At 30.1% G+C, this 13,162-nt stretch overlaps 1 protein-coding gene across 1 annotated transcript; it reads left to right on the top strand.

Moving 5' to 3' along the window:
- The first annotated feature begins 90 nt into the window (after window positions 1-90).
- LOC116337645 (beclin 1-associated autophagy-related key regulator) lies at window positions 91-3,065 on the top strand. Its single transcript, XM_031762387.1, has 5 exons — window positions 91-494; window positions 888-1,555; window positions 1,630-1,831; window positions 1,920-2,200; window positions 2,281-3,065. The coding sequence occupies exons 1-5, from the start codon at window positions 295-297 to the stop codon at window positions 2,451-2,453; spliced, it is 1,524 nt and encodes a 507-aa protein (XP_031618247.1). The 5' UTR covers window positions 91-294; the 3' UTR covers window positions 2,454-3,065.
- The last annotated feature ends 10,097 nt before the right edge of the window (window positions 3,066-13,162 follow it).

Genomic DNA, 13,162 nt, shown 5'->3' with positions numbered 1-13,162 from the left:
GATGAAAGATGTTTGACATTTCTATGTTTTCATTTTGGAACTACAGAGGGCACTGCAGTATATGAAACAGCTGTGTATGTTCATTTTTTATTAATATACTTTCTTCAAGTTCGCACTAAACAATAACGTTTTGGGAAATATTTGTGTTTGTAGAGTGTTGTGTCTCATGGTGATCAGTTGATAGCATTATATTTCTATATAAACAACGTGAATTTCGAAAGAACCATATGAATTTGATCATTGCATTGCAAGGTATATGATGAAAATATTCAATTTTCATCTATTACGTATGTAATGGCAACTCATTCCGACGATGAGAGTTTTGGTGCACCAGAAAATTTTCACATCACAACTGAAAACGATGATGATGGTAGCCATTGGAGTGGTTGCCAAATAAAATGTCCACTGTGTAATTATTCGCGAAAATATTTTAGTTGTCATAAATGCATTAGCAAGGGCAATTTCGTACATTCATCGCATCATCTCGCTGAACGGTAAGTATAATAACAAAGAGAAATAGATTTTCATTCGCCACCGTATACAGCGTGAGAACATCACAACAACTACGATAACATGCCAACAATGACAGAAACACACTAGAAGAAACAATATATATACATACAAACATTCTCTTTGTGTCAACAAAGAAAGCATGTTGTTATTTTAACATTTTTTTTGTTTTCATGTTAATGAACAACAAAACTTTTATCGAATATAAAGCAATCATAATTTCAAGGTCCTATAAAACCTTTCGTTTTACAATTGCTTTATTTCATTTTCATTTTTTATCGTACATTTTTTGTATTAATTGAGAGAAAAAATGTTGGTCGAATGTGTTTATTAATTGAGTTTGTTTGTTTAAATTTTCGTCCCTTCAAACAAATTAGATTCGTTGAAAAACAGATGAAATATGAGAACTTGAAGTCGGTTCATCGTGCTCAACAGACTGCATGTCTTCACTTGCTGCATAAACGGAAACTGGCCGAAGATTTGCAGTTTGCAATCAAGCAGAAAAAAGAGAATATACTATTGTTGAAGAAATTGATAAGCGAACGTTCTTCCGGAACGAAAACACTGACGGAAAAATGTGAAACGATACGGTTGGAAAATGCAAAAGTCCGTAAACAAATTCCACAATATGTGAAAACATGTCAACAATTTGGTGATTATATTGAAAAAACGGAAGAACGAAATGCAAAAAAGGTTGCAGAACGAACAAAATTGTTTGAAGAGTTGAAACAATGTCGCATTCAAAACATTCAAAAATTGATAAAGTTTATATTCCCATTATCGCAACGAATATCAAAGGGAGAAACATCAACAGCAATTAGCACAAATACAAGCTCAAAATCGAGCCCAGTTGAATACAATGTGACAAACATTGATGCACGCAAAAATGTCAACGATATGAATGCAGCCGATTCGGGCACAATTGTTTCAGCCGAAACACTAAATGCATTAGCTGAAGCAACGCACACCACATACATTCGTGGCCGATGGGTCCAAGATAGCCATGGTGAACTACAACATGTTATCATTGAACCATCACTTCCAGGTATATTCAATTTATTATCCACTATCCGTTGGATCGATTTTTTTTTTTAAATTAAAATAAATGTATTTCATTAGATAATGGCGATTATTCAGCGTACAATGATTGGGTCGCAACTACAATAAAGGATGGTGTACCAAATCCACCTGGTGCCAGCGAAGCAATGACCAGTTCAAATGCTGCTTATCGCATCAGTGCTGCCTTGACATACACAACACAATTGGTTCATTTATTGAGCTACTATTTGGATGTTAGATTGCCGTTCAGAATAAATTATAGGTTTGTATTGACAGCAAATTTTTAATTTTTTTTTTTTTTGGTAAATTTTAATAATAAAACAATTTCTTTTTTAAATTCTGGTCAACAGTGATTTTTGTAAAAAAGAATTGAATGAACAATCATTTTCACGAAAAGTCGCCCGTTTGAATACAAACATTTTATATTTATGTTACACACAACATGTAAAATTGAATACATTGTGGCCGAATCATACGCTTGAAAATATATCAATGTTGTTGAATTTGGACATTAGTGATTTGGGTCGAATTGGTCCAGTTGATGTAAACAATGGTTTCATTGGCAAACAAAATATTCAATTAATGCAGAATTTAAATGCTGGAAATACGGACTCTGGTTCAGATGATGAAGGTAACCAAACATTCGCTGACATAGCAATTCTTCAATTCGATTATAAAATACAATCAATTTTAATTAAATCATTTAAACAGATGACGGTGCTTTACCGACCGAATGGGAAGCTGTTTCACATCCACATCATCATCCGCCGGATCTGGCATTGCCATCGATTTCACAAAATCCACAGCAAACAGCTAGTGTTGCTGGCGGCTTTGTCTCAAGCGCTGTACAATCCATATGGCGAGTTTTAACTACGGGAAAATAGTTGAATCACGGAAAATCCGCCAATGATCATATTCAGCGATAATTATTTACAATAATTAAATAAGATTATTTTTTAACTGATTTTTCGTTTGTTCAATCGTTTTTAGCAGTTTTGATGCTAACGCAAATTTTTGAAGGGATAAATTAAATAATTCATTAAATCTCTATTTGAAACAAAAAACAAAAATAAGTCCTATTTCGTGTCGGTAACAATGATTTTGCCATTTCACTCAAACATATTCGGAGCAAAAACATATATGTTCTTTCAACTGAGAATCATCATTTTCGTACAATTAAAATATATTTTTTTCTATGTCGTTTTATTCCTTTTGTACTTCACTTAAATAAGAATTGAATTATAACAAATTTATATATTTTACCTATTATTCATCAGCTTTAGATTTACGTTAATTTAACTGAATGTTTTGCACTAGTTTCCCGAAATGTTGATGTTCATTTGTACAAAAAGAAAGAAAATTTTTATGATATTTGAAGAAGAAAACTCGACTCCAGAATCTAAAAGTAAATGTGTAAATTAGAATAGCATTCTGATAACATCCCTGATAAGTGAAAAATGTGAAAATAAAACAAGAGAATTATTTTTTTACGATAATAATATTGAGTTTATTGTAGCACTTTTAATGTAATTACCTGTCGTTTTGTTTAAATTTTTTTTTCTTTTCTGTCTGTTCATATTTATTTCTCTCAAAGACGATTTAACATTGTCGCTCTGTATCTGTCTAAATTGATTCTAATTTAACATTTTACATATCAATTCAATATTTTTTTTAAATTCTCATATACTAAAGTTCTATCAGTTACTTCTTTTGTCATCTCCGTTTATATAATCGGCGATAATCGGTTGTCAAATATTTCCGCATTTTTTTTATTATTTATGTGAAATCAATCATAAATTTTATGATTTTTAGCAGTAATAACACAGTAATGGACAATTTTTTTTCTAAATTAAAGCAAATGTACGTATGTGGGGGAAAAAGAGATGTTACGGGATAATATATTAGATGTATAGAGAGAGTATGTATGTTGACTCTCAATGTGCACGATTTCATAGTGCAAAGATCCATAATTTTTATGTTTACAATTGATTTTTTTTCCTCCATGATGAACAACTATTCCAAACTTTTTTTGCATCGTTTTTTTTTAGTTTTGTATTTTATATTTGTTGAGTACAATATGAAATGACTAATATTTTATAGTTTTGCTTCACAAATATGCACACATTCAATTGACTCAATGGTATCTTATGTGTCGGTGAATTCATCACCAACGAGTGATGTGTGTGAAATCATCAGAAGTGCTGTTAATGGTGATGATGTGGTGCATTAAATGCTCTTGACATGGAAAACGCTGAAATTTGTTGACTATAGAATTATAATTTTTTTATTTATTTCTCTGTTTGGTTGTTGTTGTTTAGTTTTTTTTTTTAAATTTACTGTCAATATAATATTGTTCATATGCGCTGACTGACAATGAAATATTCCAAAGAAGATGCAAAAATATTTGATTTCTTATCTTTCTAATCACATCGAAAAGAACTTTGTTGCATAATAATGGTTGAATATACTAATTTACAGATTTAAGATGGGATTAACAGCAACGAGTGAGATCAATCAAACGGTTTTTTTTATTCAAGATTAAATCGTTGATTCAAAGTACAGCAGAATTAATAAACCGAAAAATTATTTGTGAATTTGTTTGTCTTGTTGAAATTGTTTATATGTGTGAAATCGATTGTTATAGAATAGAAAGAATTTTAATTATCTAATACTAGCTCATTTATTCAACTACAATATCAATGTGTATGAATATTTTTCAATATATCCTCTCTTTTTTTACTTGTTTGCGGGTGATGAACCTTGTGGTGAATGGATTATGTTTTGTGATAAAAGAGAAAGAGAGAGAGAAAATGAATGGAACAAATGATTGATGAATTCTTCTTCATCTTTTTTTTCTTCTGTTCTTTGTTACTTTTTAATAGATGTGGAAGCGTCCACAATTTCTCATGAAACCGATTTCATTTAGATCGTATGATTTGCAATTTATGCACTCGAGTGTGTGTGTGTGTGTGTGTGTCTGTGAATACGTGTAGTTTTTAAAATATGTTCGGGACAATGTGAATTCGTAGATGAGAATGAGACGTGTGAGGTGTGGTATGTGAGATTTAAAAACAATTTGATGAAATGTGAGTTGAGATTTTACTTCAATCGGAAATAATGTGGGAACGCTTTCCTTTTCACTTTTTTGGCGCAAGAATTTATGACGTTCAAATTATCTCCGGATAATCACACAGCCTTTTTTTATAAAGTTTAATTTTTTTTTGTTCTTATAAATATATGAGACTCGTTTGGATGCTTTTCATTTCGTTTTGGTTTTTTCTATAGCAAATTTTAGTGATGTGTGTGTGTGTGTTATTCAGGGGTATTAGCGAATCATTTTTTTTCATACAATGCGTGCACGTACGTAAATGAAGCAATGAACGAAGATCATATCAGTGTTTAGTTTCAAAGCACTGCAACAACATGTATCGTAATTTGCAAATAAAACAATAAGGCAGCAATGAGAAACAAAGAAACATTTTTTTTTTCAATTGAACCCTCGGTTCAAATTGCAAAGGAAATATGTTCAGGTCTTTGGGATTCGGTCCGAAAGATATTTTGCCGCAATTGAGATCTCGAAAAAATCACAATTGTATTGTGTGTATACAGCTGCTAAGGCTGTCTGTAATCGCTAAAATGTGCGCAACTAAAAACCTGTCCAGATGAACGGTATGGTACTTTATTTGGTGTTTTCTTTCTCATAACAACAGTTGAATGAAAAAAAAAAAATGTTTTTTTTTTGCTTTTCATAACAGGAATTTTTAATTGTTTATTGGTTTTATTCATTTTACTTTTGACGATAGTTTATAATAATTTGCTTCATAGTTTTAAAAGCAAACAATGATTTTTTTTTCTTCTTCTTCAGATTTCTTTTCACTTAATACTTACTATCTGTACAACGAATAACACGATAATCAAATACAATTTATCCCATTTTTTTATCTACATTCTGCTCATTTAATACACAAACTTTAAATTCCAAATAAATTTATCGCTATAATGTTAATATTTTTTTTCTTGTTGTTGTAAATTTATTTAGTTTATTTTTTTGTGTTCGATTTTTCATCAAAAAATTTGTCTCAATTTGTAATTGCGAGGTTCGGATTTCTTGACTCGTGAACGGCATTAAATTTGATTCCATCTTCATTTCATTAAATTTCTGTAAGTTGTTTTTTCTTTGTTTTGAACGTTTTTATTTTGTGTGTACACATATCAACTGTCAATTGACTCGCTTCGCTTATATAGTTTGGTTTTCGAGATAGTCGAGGATTATAATATGCGGCTGCTTGTGTTCGTTTTGTGTTCAGAAATCCTTGCCTGCATGCAAATTTAACACTATCACACAATCTCACAATTAATTAGACACCATAATTAGTTGAAATAATCCTTTTAATTTCACGGTTTTGTTTGCTGTTTTCATTGTAAATAGTTCTAGTTTTTATTTATTTATTTTCTTTCTCTCTTCATTTTATTCGTTTCGATTAAATTTAAGTTCGAATTTTGTTTTTTCTTCATTCTTTTAAATTTAGTTTGTTTATGATTTCACATTATCCATTCCCGGCATTAAACTTTAAAAAAAGGAGAAACTGTTGTTGTTGATGTCAAGTTGCCAACCTATGATTTGAACTATTTTTCATCTTATTTAATTGAACATTTTGATTTCATATCATATCATTCTATTTTCCTTCTTTTTTTCTAAATTTCGAAAACCAAAAATGGACCAATTTCAAATGATTTAGAGCGCTATGAAATTTCAACGTAAGAATAGTACATTTTTTTTCTCTTTAGTCACTGCGCGACATTTTCAAAACTTCTTTAACACGAAATAGATGTTTTTTTCCCCTAAAAAGCTTTTGAAATGGATAGTTGTAGCTAGAGGTGTTTTCACACATAAAATTGTGTTCGTTCATACAACGAACATTTCAACCTATTTCGAACGTTTGAATGTTCGTTCTTTCGAAACATTGATTTCGCACAAACGAACGAACAAAAATTGCAGACATTAGGTTTGAGCTATGGATATAGCGGCTGCTATTTCATAGGCGCTATTCATAGGCGCTATTCATAGGCACTATTTATCTCGTTTTAATGCATTTATGCATATTGTGCGTTATTTTCTACATCTCTCTCCTACTCACATTCAAATGTACAAAAGAATAGTAGGCTATGATATTCCTACTCGGTGTTACACACAGCACACGAATTAAATAGCGCCTATGAATAACGGCTATGAAATAGCAGCCCCTATATCCATAGCTCAAACCTAATGTCTGAAAAATTGTCGTTATTGGTATGCACCTCTAGTCATAGCTAAAAAAACGTAATGAGAGACTTTATATATGATCTATATGTAAGGATAATTCGTTGATTTTGAAATGTTTTGCTACAAAAAAGTTTAGTCAGTGTTATTTGTTTTTTTTTTCTCTTCATTTGCTGTATTACTAGGACGAAAAAGAACCATCGTCAGCAATGTGATTGGAATCACAATTTGCTAGATATTTGGCTGTGAAGCTTTTTATTTCATCGCGATGGTGAACGATCCGAGTTTTTTTTTATTGCTTGAATTTTGAGTTTGTTTTCATAAACGGATATGTTGGCTTAAATCAACATTCAAGCAAAAATAAACAAAACGGGCCGATCGTCAATTGACAAAAAGATTTGGCTTAGTTGACGGCTCGATTATCAGCTCTTCAAACAAAACGACTTTGAATACATTTGTTTGTTTTTCTTTTGCGTTATCTTAATTATTAAATAAAACATTTTTTTTTTCATAGCTACAAAATTACTAATTATTTGATTCATTTCGAAAAAAAATTATTTGAATCGTGTAATAAACTTTAATTTGTATTTTTTTTTTTTGTTTTTGTCATCTTCCTAAAAAAAATGTTGTGAAGAGTCAAAGAGCAAAAATGTTCAAGGCCGTTTAATATAATTGTTTGCTACTGATTCAAACATGAACTCGAAAGAAATGAACAAAGTTTCAATATATGCATCATTTCCGCAATTGTTACGGAAGAAAATGCGTTCGATCTGAAACCAGAAATAGAAAACAACTGCTTTTCTCTCACTATAATTTCACACAAATCATTGTGTCGAACAAGAAAATGTGGTTTAATTTTGTTAAAATCATCGTTTGACTAAACAAATGTATCTTATCGTGTCATTGGTGCGTTTGGGTGCATGGATGAAGTACATTCGAAAATTCCACCCAAAATCAGCAATAATTTAAATCATTTAATTTCTATAATAAATGGCACTTATAAGCTTTATGTATCTCATAATTATTATTATCGTTTTCATTATTATTGTAGTAAGTAAAACTAAACGCTCATACGTTTCTATAACTCATAACTAAATATTCTTTGTATGTGTGTGTGTTTGTGTGTATATATGTTCATTCATTTGAATGCGCTTCTCTTAATTCGCCATTAAACTACCGTTAATTGTAGAAATCGCAGTGTATTCGTCCATTTCATCGCAAAATTTGTTCTAATTTTTCAACTTGAGTGTGTGCTTGTGTAATTCTTTTTTTTTTTCATTGTAAATTTAAATCGACATAATAATTATTTTATCATTATTCGTTCCAGATGAAATGGCATTCGATCGAATGCGTTTATTTTCAAAAAAAAAAAACGATTATTGTACACGTATAACGTGTAAACTGTGCTTTTTAAATTAAGCATTTACGTGCCCGGGGCGAAAATAATCGAGAGAGAAAAATAAAACAACATTCAACAGAAACAAGGGATTTGGACCTGCAAAAAGCGTTGGCTCATCATACTGCTGGGTGTATTTTAGTTGAACATTTTCGTTTGATCATCTACATATTTATATAACTACAGTGAATCTAATTTTTTTGATAGACAAAATAACAAGCAAAGTAAGCAGAGAAACTCTCCACTAACATAGGATTCATATACGAATGGCGTGTGAGTGGAGTGTGTCATGCAAAATTTTGTCTACCAAAAATATTAGATTCACTGTAGAACTTTTGAATTGTGATTGGCTCGATGAGATCTCGTTTAGGCGCACATTTCCTAAGTATGCGCACATAGATACGAAATATTGTATGTTCAATCAGATGTGTGGGAGAGCAAATTGAAAGGAATCACGTATTGAAATGTCTAAAGTGTGTCACATTTCAATTGATTGTTTTTTTTTTTTTGAAAGTGAAAATATATTTAAATTCCAAGTTTTAAGTATATTTTAATTACAACGAATTTACAATAAACATTTCATCCTATCTATGCGATGTTTTTTTTATCGAGATGAACAATAATCGATACTTCGTGTCTATGTCGAACAATTTAAGAATCGCATTTCAGTCCATTTCATGATTCGTACCCCTAATTGAGGAGAAAAGATTTCAATGAAACGGATGATTTTTATCAATTAAAAAAAAAAATTATTCAATTTGAATTAGTTCGGCTTTTAATTCACACATTGAAACGCTAACCATGATTATTAATCGTGCGTTATTAATTATAAGTCTAAAAAATGCATATTCAATTTTGACCAAGTATGTCATGAAGTGAAATGATCACCCACCCTCGTGCTATCTCTCAGTTTCTATTTTTTTTTGTTCATCTTCATGCCTGAACCTATATAAGTTCACCGTTAATGTTCGATCGTAATCATTTCTCACAATCACTATAGATATTTTGTAATATTGAGTGAATTATTTGTTTTATGGTTTTAATATAATTTTTTCGATTTTCATAGAGCTACAACATGTTGCAGAGTTAGTTTCATTTGGTTGTGTTATAAAAAAATAATCAAATAGAGTTCTCTCTGTTTTTTCTGTGTTTTCTTGCTTCCTTACATTCTCTGTGTTGGTATGATAAATAGTTGTCTGTTTGTCGCTTAATTTTGCACACATTCCGTAGTAGGTACTTTATTACGTTTTATTTTTTTATTTTATTTTTTTTCAGATTTTTTGTTTTCATATCTTTTTAAATACATTTTATCTTTTGTCTGTAGTTGTACGTAAAAATACAACAATTTCTGGGTCGATTTGAATTTAGTAAAAGAACTCTGGCTGGATTGATTAAAGCATAAAATGCATTTGTGATTGTTCTTTTTGTTGTTGTCTCTTCTGTAAATGCTTGACATTCTAAAAGCGTTTTGGGATCATCGGCAGATACAGAGCGTGTACGTGTTGTGATGTGTGCTTTCGACTCACTTCGATTTCAGATCAAATGAAATCAATTGAATTTGCACAAAAATCGGCAGCAATGCTTTCGAATAATTGATGACGGTCATAGAATTCGATTCGAAAAGCGATTACGGTACACTTCTCATTAGTTTGCAACACTTGGACTTGTGTGAACAGCTTTTAAGCTTCATTTTACATCAATTTTTTTTCATTTGTTTCGTTAAATTAACTAATTCATCACTATAGATTTCAAAGGAAGAACAGTTAACTATTTTCACCTTGATTTGGTTTTTCATTTCATCTAAATTCTCTTGATTATCTGAAACAACACACTAACAGTTAAGATTTAGCTACATTCTCGGTGAATTGAAATGCACACATTAATTGAATGCATAATACGTGTCTGTGATCGAGTGTGCAAATAATCCAGTAGTGATAATTAGTCTATGTGGGAGAAAGAGAATATAAGAAGTTTTCTTCAAATGGCTTGACAGGAAGTGAAAGTGTTAAGTGGTAATTTAATAAAATAGACAATTTTTTTCTGTGATTTTTTCTCTACGTATTAAAATATGAAAGAAAGTCAACGTTTTTTTTTTGTTATTTTTTTTTTGTCACTGTTTTGTAACTCGTTTAATACTACCACTTTTTGTGTTGGAGAATAGTTTTGGTTTGTTTGTGTCACTTTTAGCGCTTTTGATGAAGAACGTTTCTTTTATACACTTAGTTGTACAAAATAATAAAACGGAAGAGTGAAAAGAAAAAACAATGAACAAATGAAAACAAGAAAAATCAATGCGAAAAACCAACAAAATGGAAAAAGAATTGAGGTCAAATTCAGAAATAAAAACAAATGAATTAAATAAAAAATAAAATTTTTATTAGTACTTATTTTTGCACTTGGTAACTTAGTCTAACACTAATTACTCTCCTTCTCATTCTCTCCCCTCTCTTTCTCTCATTTTCTTTTTCATTTCGTTTTCAACAAATTTACACATTCACGTGCATACAAGTAAGTCAGTAACAATTGAAATCATTTCGTGGATGTGTTTTGTATATATGTGTGTGTGTTATTCAATTCTCTTCTATATTTATAAATATGCTATTTTCTTCATAATGTTTTGGTTGTTGCTATTTTCTATTTTTATTCCGGTTTTATTTTCATTTATTCAGTTTATATTGAAATATTTGCATTTAGCGATCAAAAACTTTTTTCACACATTTTCACAGCAAGTCATGTGATCGCAAAATTGCATGTCTGTTTTATTTGAATGTACATCCGGGTAGCAATTTCGTATGGATTTGGGATTCTATTGACCGGTTGTAATAGTTTGGGAAAGAAGAGAAAGGACATGAGATGGAATAACGAATTTTTTCTTTTCTAAACGGAACTTATGAGAAAGCGAACGAAAGTAACGATATTCGCGTAAAATGATAATCAATTTATCCAAAAATTTATGTTCAATGTGTGTGTGTGTGTGTGTATGTTTTTTTATACAATAACAGCAACATAAAATACAACGAAAATGAAAAGGATAAGTAAAAATGTTCCAACATAATGTGTTTGTCTGTCGTTTTCTTGAAATTCAATTAGGTTCCTTTGCTGTTCATTGCGCATTGTTGTCTTTCGAAAAAACAACAAAAATATATATATATTTATATGTATGTATATATTTTCATATAGGTATATTTATATTTAAATATCTTATGTACAGAATTGTTTTTGTGTTTGTTTTCATTAAAATTCAATTAACATTGCATTTCTAATTTGACAAATTAAATGGAAATAGAGGTAACTATTTTTTTTTTTCATTTTTTATTCTTCGAATGTATCTTTTTCCTTACTTTGACACAACAATATTAGAAATAAAAAACCAAAACGGTGTATCGTTGAATATTTTTTGTAGTTTTTTTCTTTCTTCAAGTTAAATTTTATTCATCTTCATTTCGTTATATCTACAATTTAACGCTTTCGGTTTCTTGCTTGTCACATTATACCGTGCAGTTTGGTTTCATTTTTCAGTAATGAGGCGAAATAATTTCTAATTTATTTGTCTTTTAATATGGATATATTTGATTTTGATGTTTGTTGAATAATTTTTTTGTTTTTTTGAACAAGTCACATATAAAATTAAATTTCATTTCTTTTTTTTATGAAGAGGGGTGGTAGAGTGATTTTGTGATGTTTCCTTCATTTGTTTTTAAGAGAGAAAAAAAATGATAGATAATGATCGCACAATGTGTAATGAATTGGTGTTCGTGTTTAAATAACAATTTTGCGTGGATCATATATGTATTTTTTGTATTTATGTTATCTATCTTTTCTCCCTCCGGCTCGTTCGATCTCTCTTTTTTTTCTAAATTGAACATTAAGGCGAATAAATAAAAGATTAGGCGAATTCAAATTTAAAAAAAAAATTCAGCGAATTCATTTCTCACACTTTGATGTACATTCAATGGCTACGTTTTTTTTCATTACATTTCGCATGGCTGATAAATTGAAACTCGTTACATTTTAAATAAATCATTGTTAGTGACTATGTGCTTGGTGTCAATATAAACTACTGAACGAGAAACGAAAAAAAAGAACTAATTGAAATTCTCCCAAAATTATCACTATAAATTCTAATTTTATAAAATGAACGGTAATTTTGACCGAATGATTGAAAGCTCATATTCGTTTAATACTCTGTCTTCCTCTCACTCTCTTTCTCTCTAACGCACAATTCCCAAACCAATTTTCAATTGGCTCGTTTGCTGAGACTCGCTCTCATCGATGAACAGTTTTTTTTTTGTTGTGGCTATGAATAGAGAGTGTATGTGAACAACGTCTATGTGATGAAAAGTGTATTAATTTGCATTTAATGGCGTAATTTTGATTCAATTTGCTCTGAATATAACTTTGATCTCAATAAGTTGAATATCATTTACACATATATAACGTTATTCACAAGCTCTCGATAAATCTAATTAAATTATGCCAACGAAACGCCAATATAAATTCAAGTGAACAGCATTTAAAAAAATAATAATATGTTGTTATAAAGTTTTATCCAAATTTACTCCCCGAAACGAAACTGAATTTTTCAACCAGAACCCATAACAACGAAAAATAATAAAATGGATATCTTTTCATACCGGCACAGTCATACAACGAATCAGCGTATTCGATTTTCATCTAATTCGTGTTTTCGCTTAAATTTTATCTCGATTTTTTTAAAACTTCATTTTGTTATAACCTCATTCACTTTGTAAGTGTATTTGAATAAATGGAAACTAAACTAGACGGGTTTGTTTTGTCAATTTAGGCATTTCAACAATTTTCTTCTTTCCAAACGTTATTTCAACTCTGTTTACTGATGTTGATTTCTAATAATATTTTCTGTTCTCTCTCTCCCTCTCTCTTTTTCTCTCCCTCTCTCTGGACTGGCGTTTGATTTT

The sequence above is a fragment of the Contarinia nasturtii genome, unplaced genomic scaffold, assembly GCF_009176525.2.
Source record: "Contarinia nasturtii isolate CC-2019 unplaced genomic scaffold, AAFC_CNas_1.1 Cnas_scaffold_285, whole genome shotgun sequence".
In the NCBI taxonomy this organism is placed as follows: Eukaryota; Metazoa; Arthropoda; class Insecta; order Diptera; family Cecidomyiidae; genus Contarinia; species Contarinia nasturtii.
Note: the sequence above shows the minus strand (reverse complement) of the source record. Positions and strands in the feature narration are given on the sequence as shown.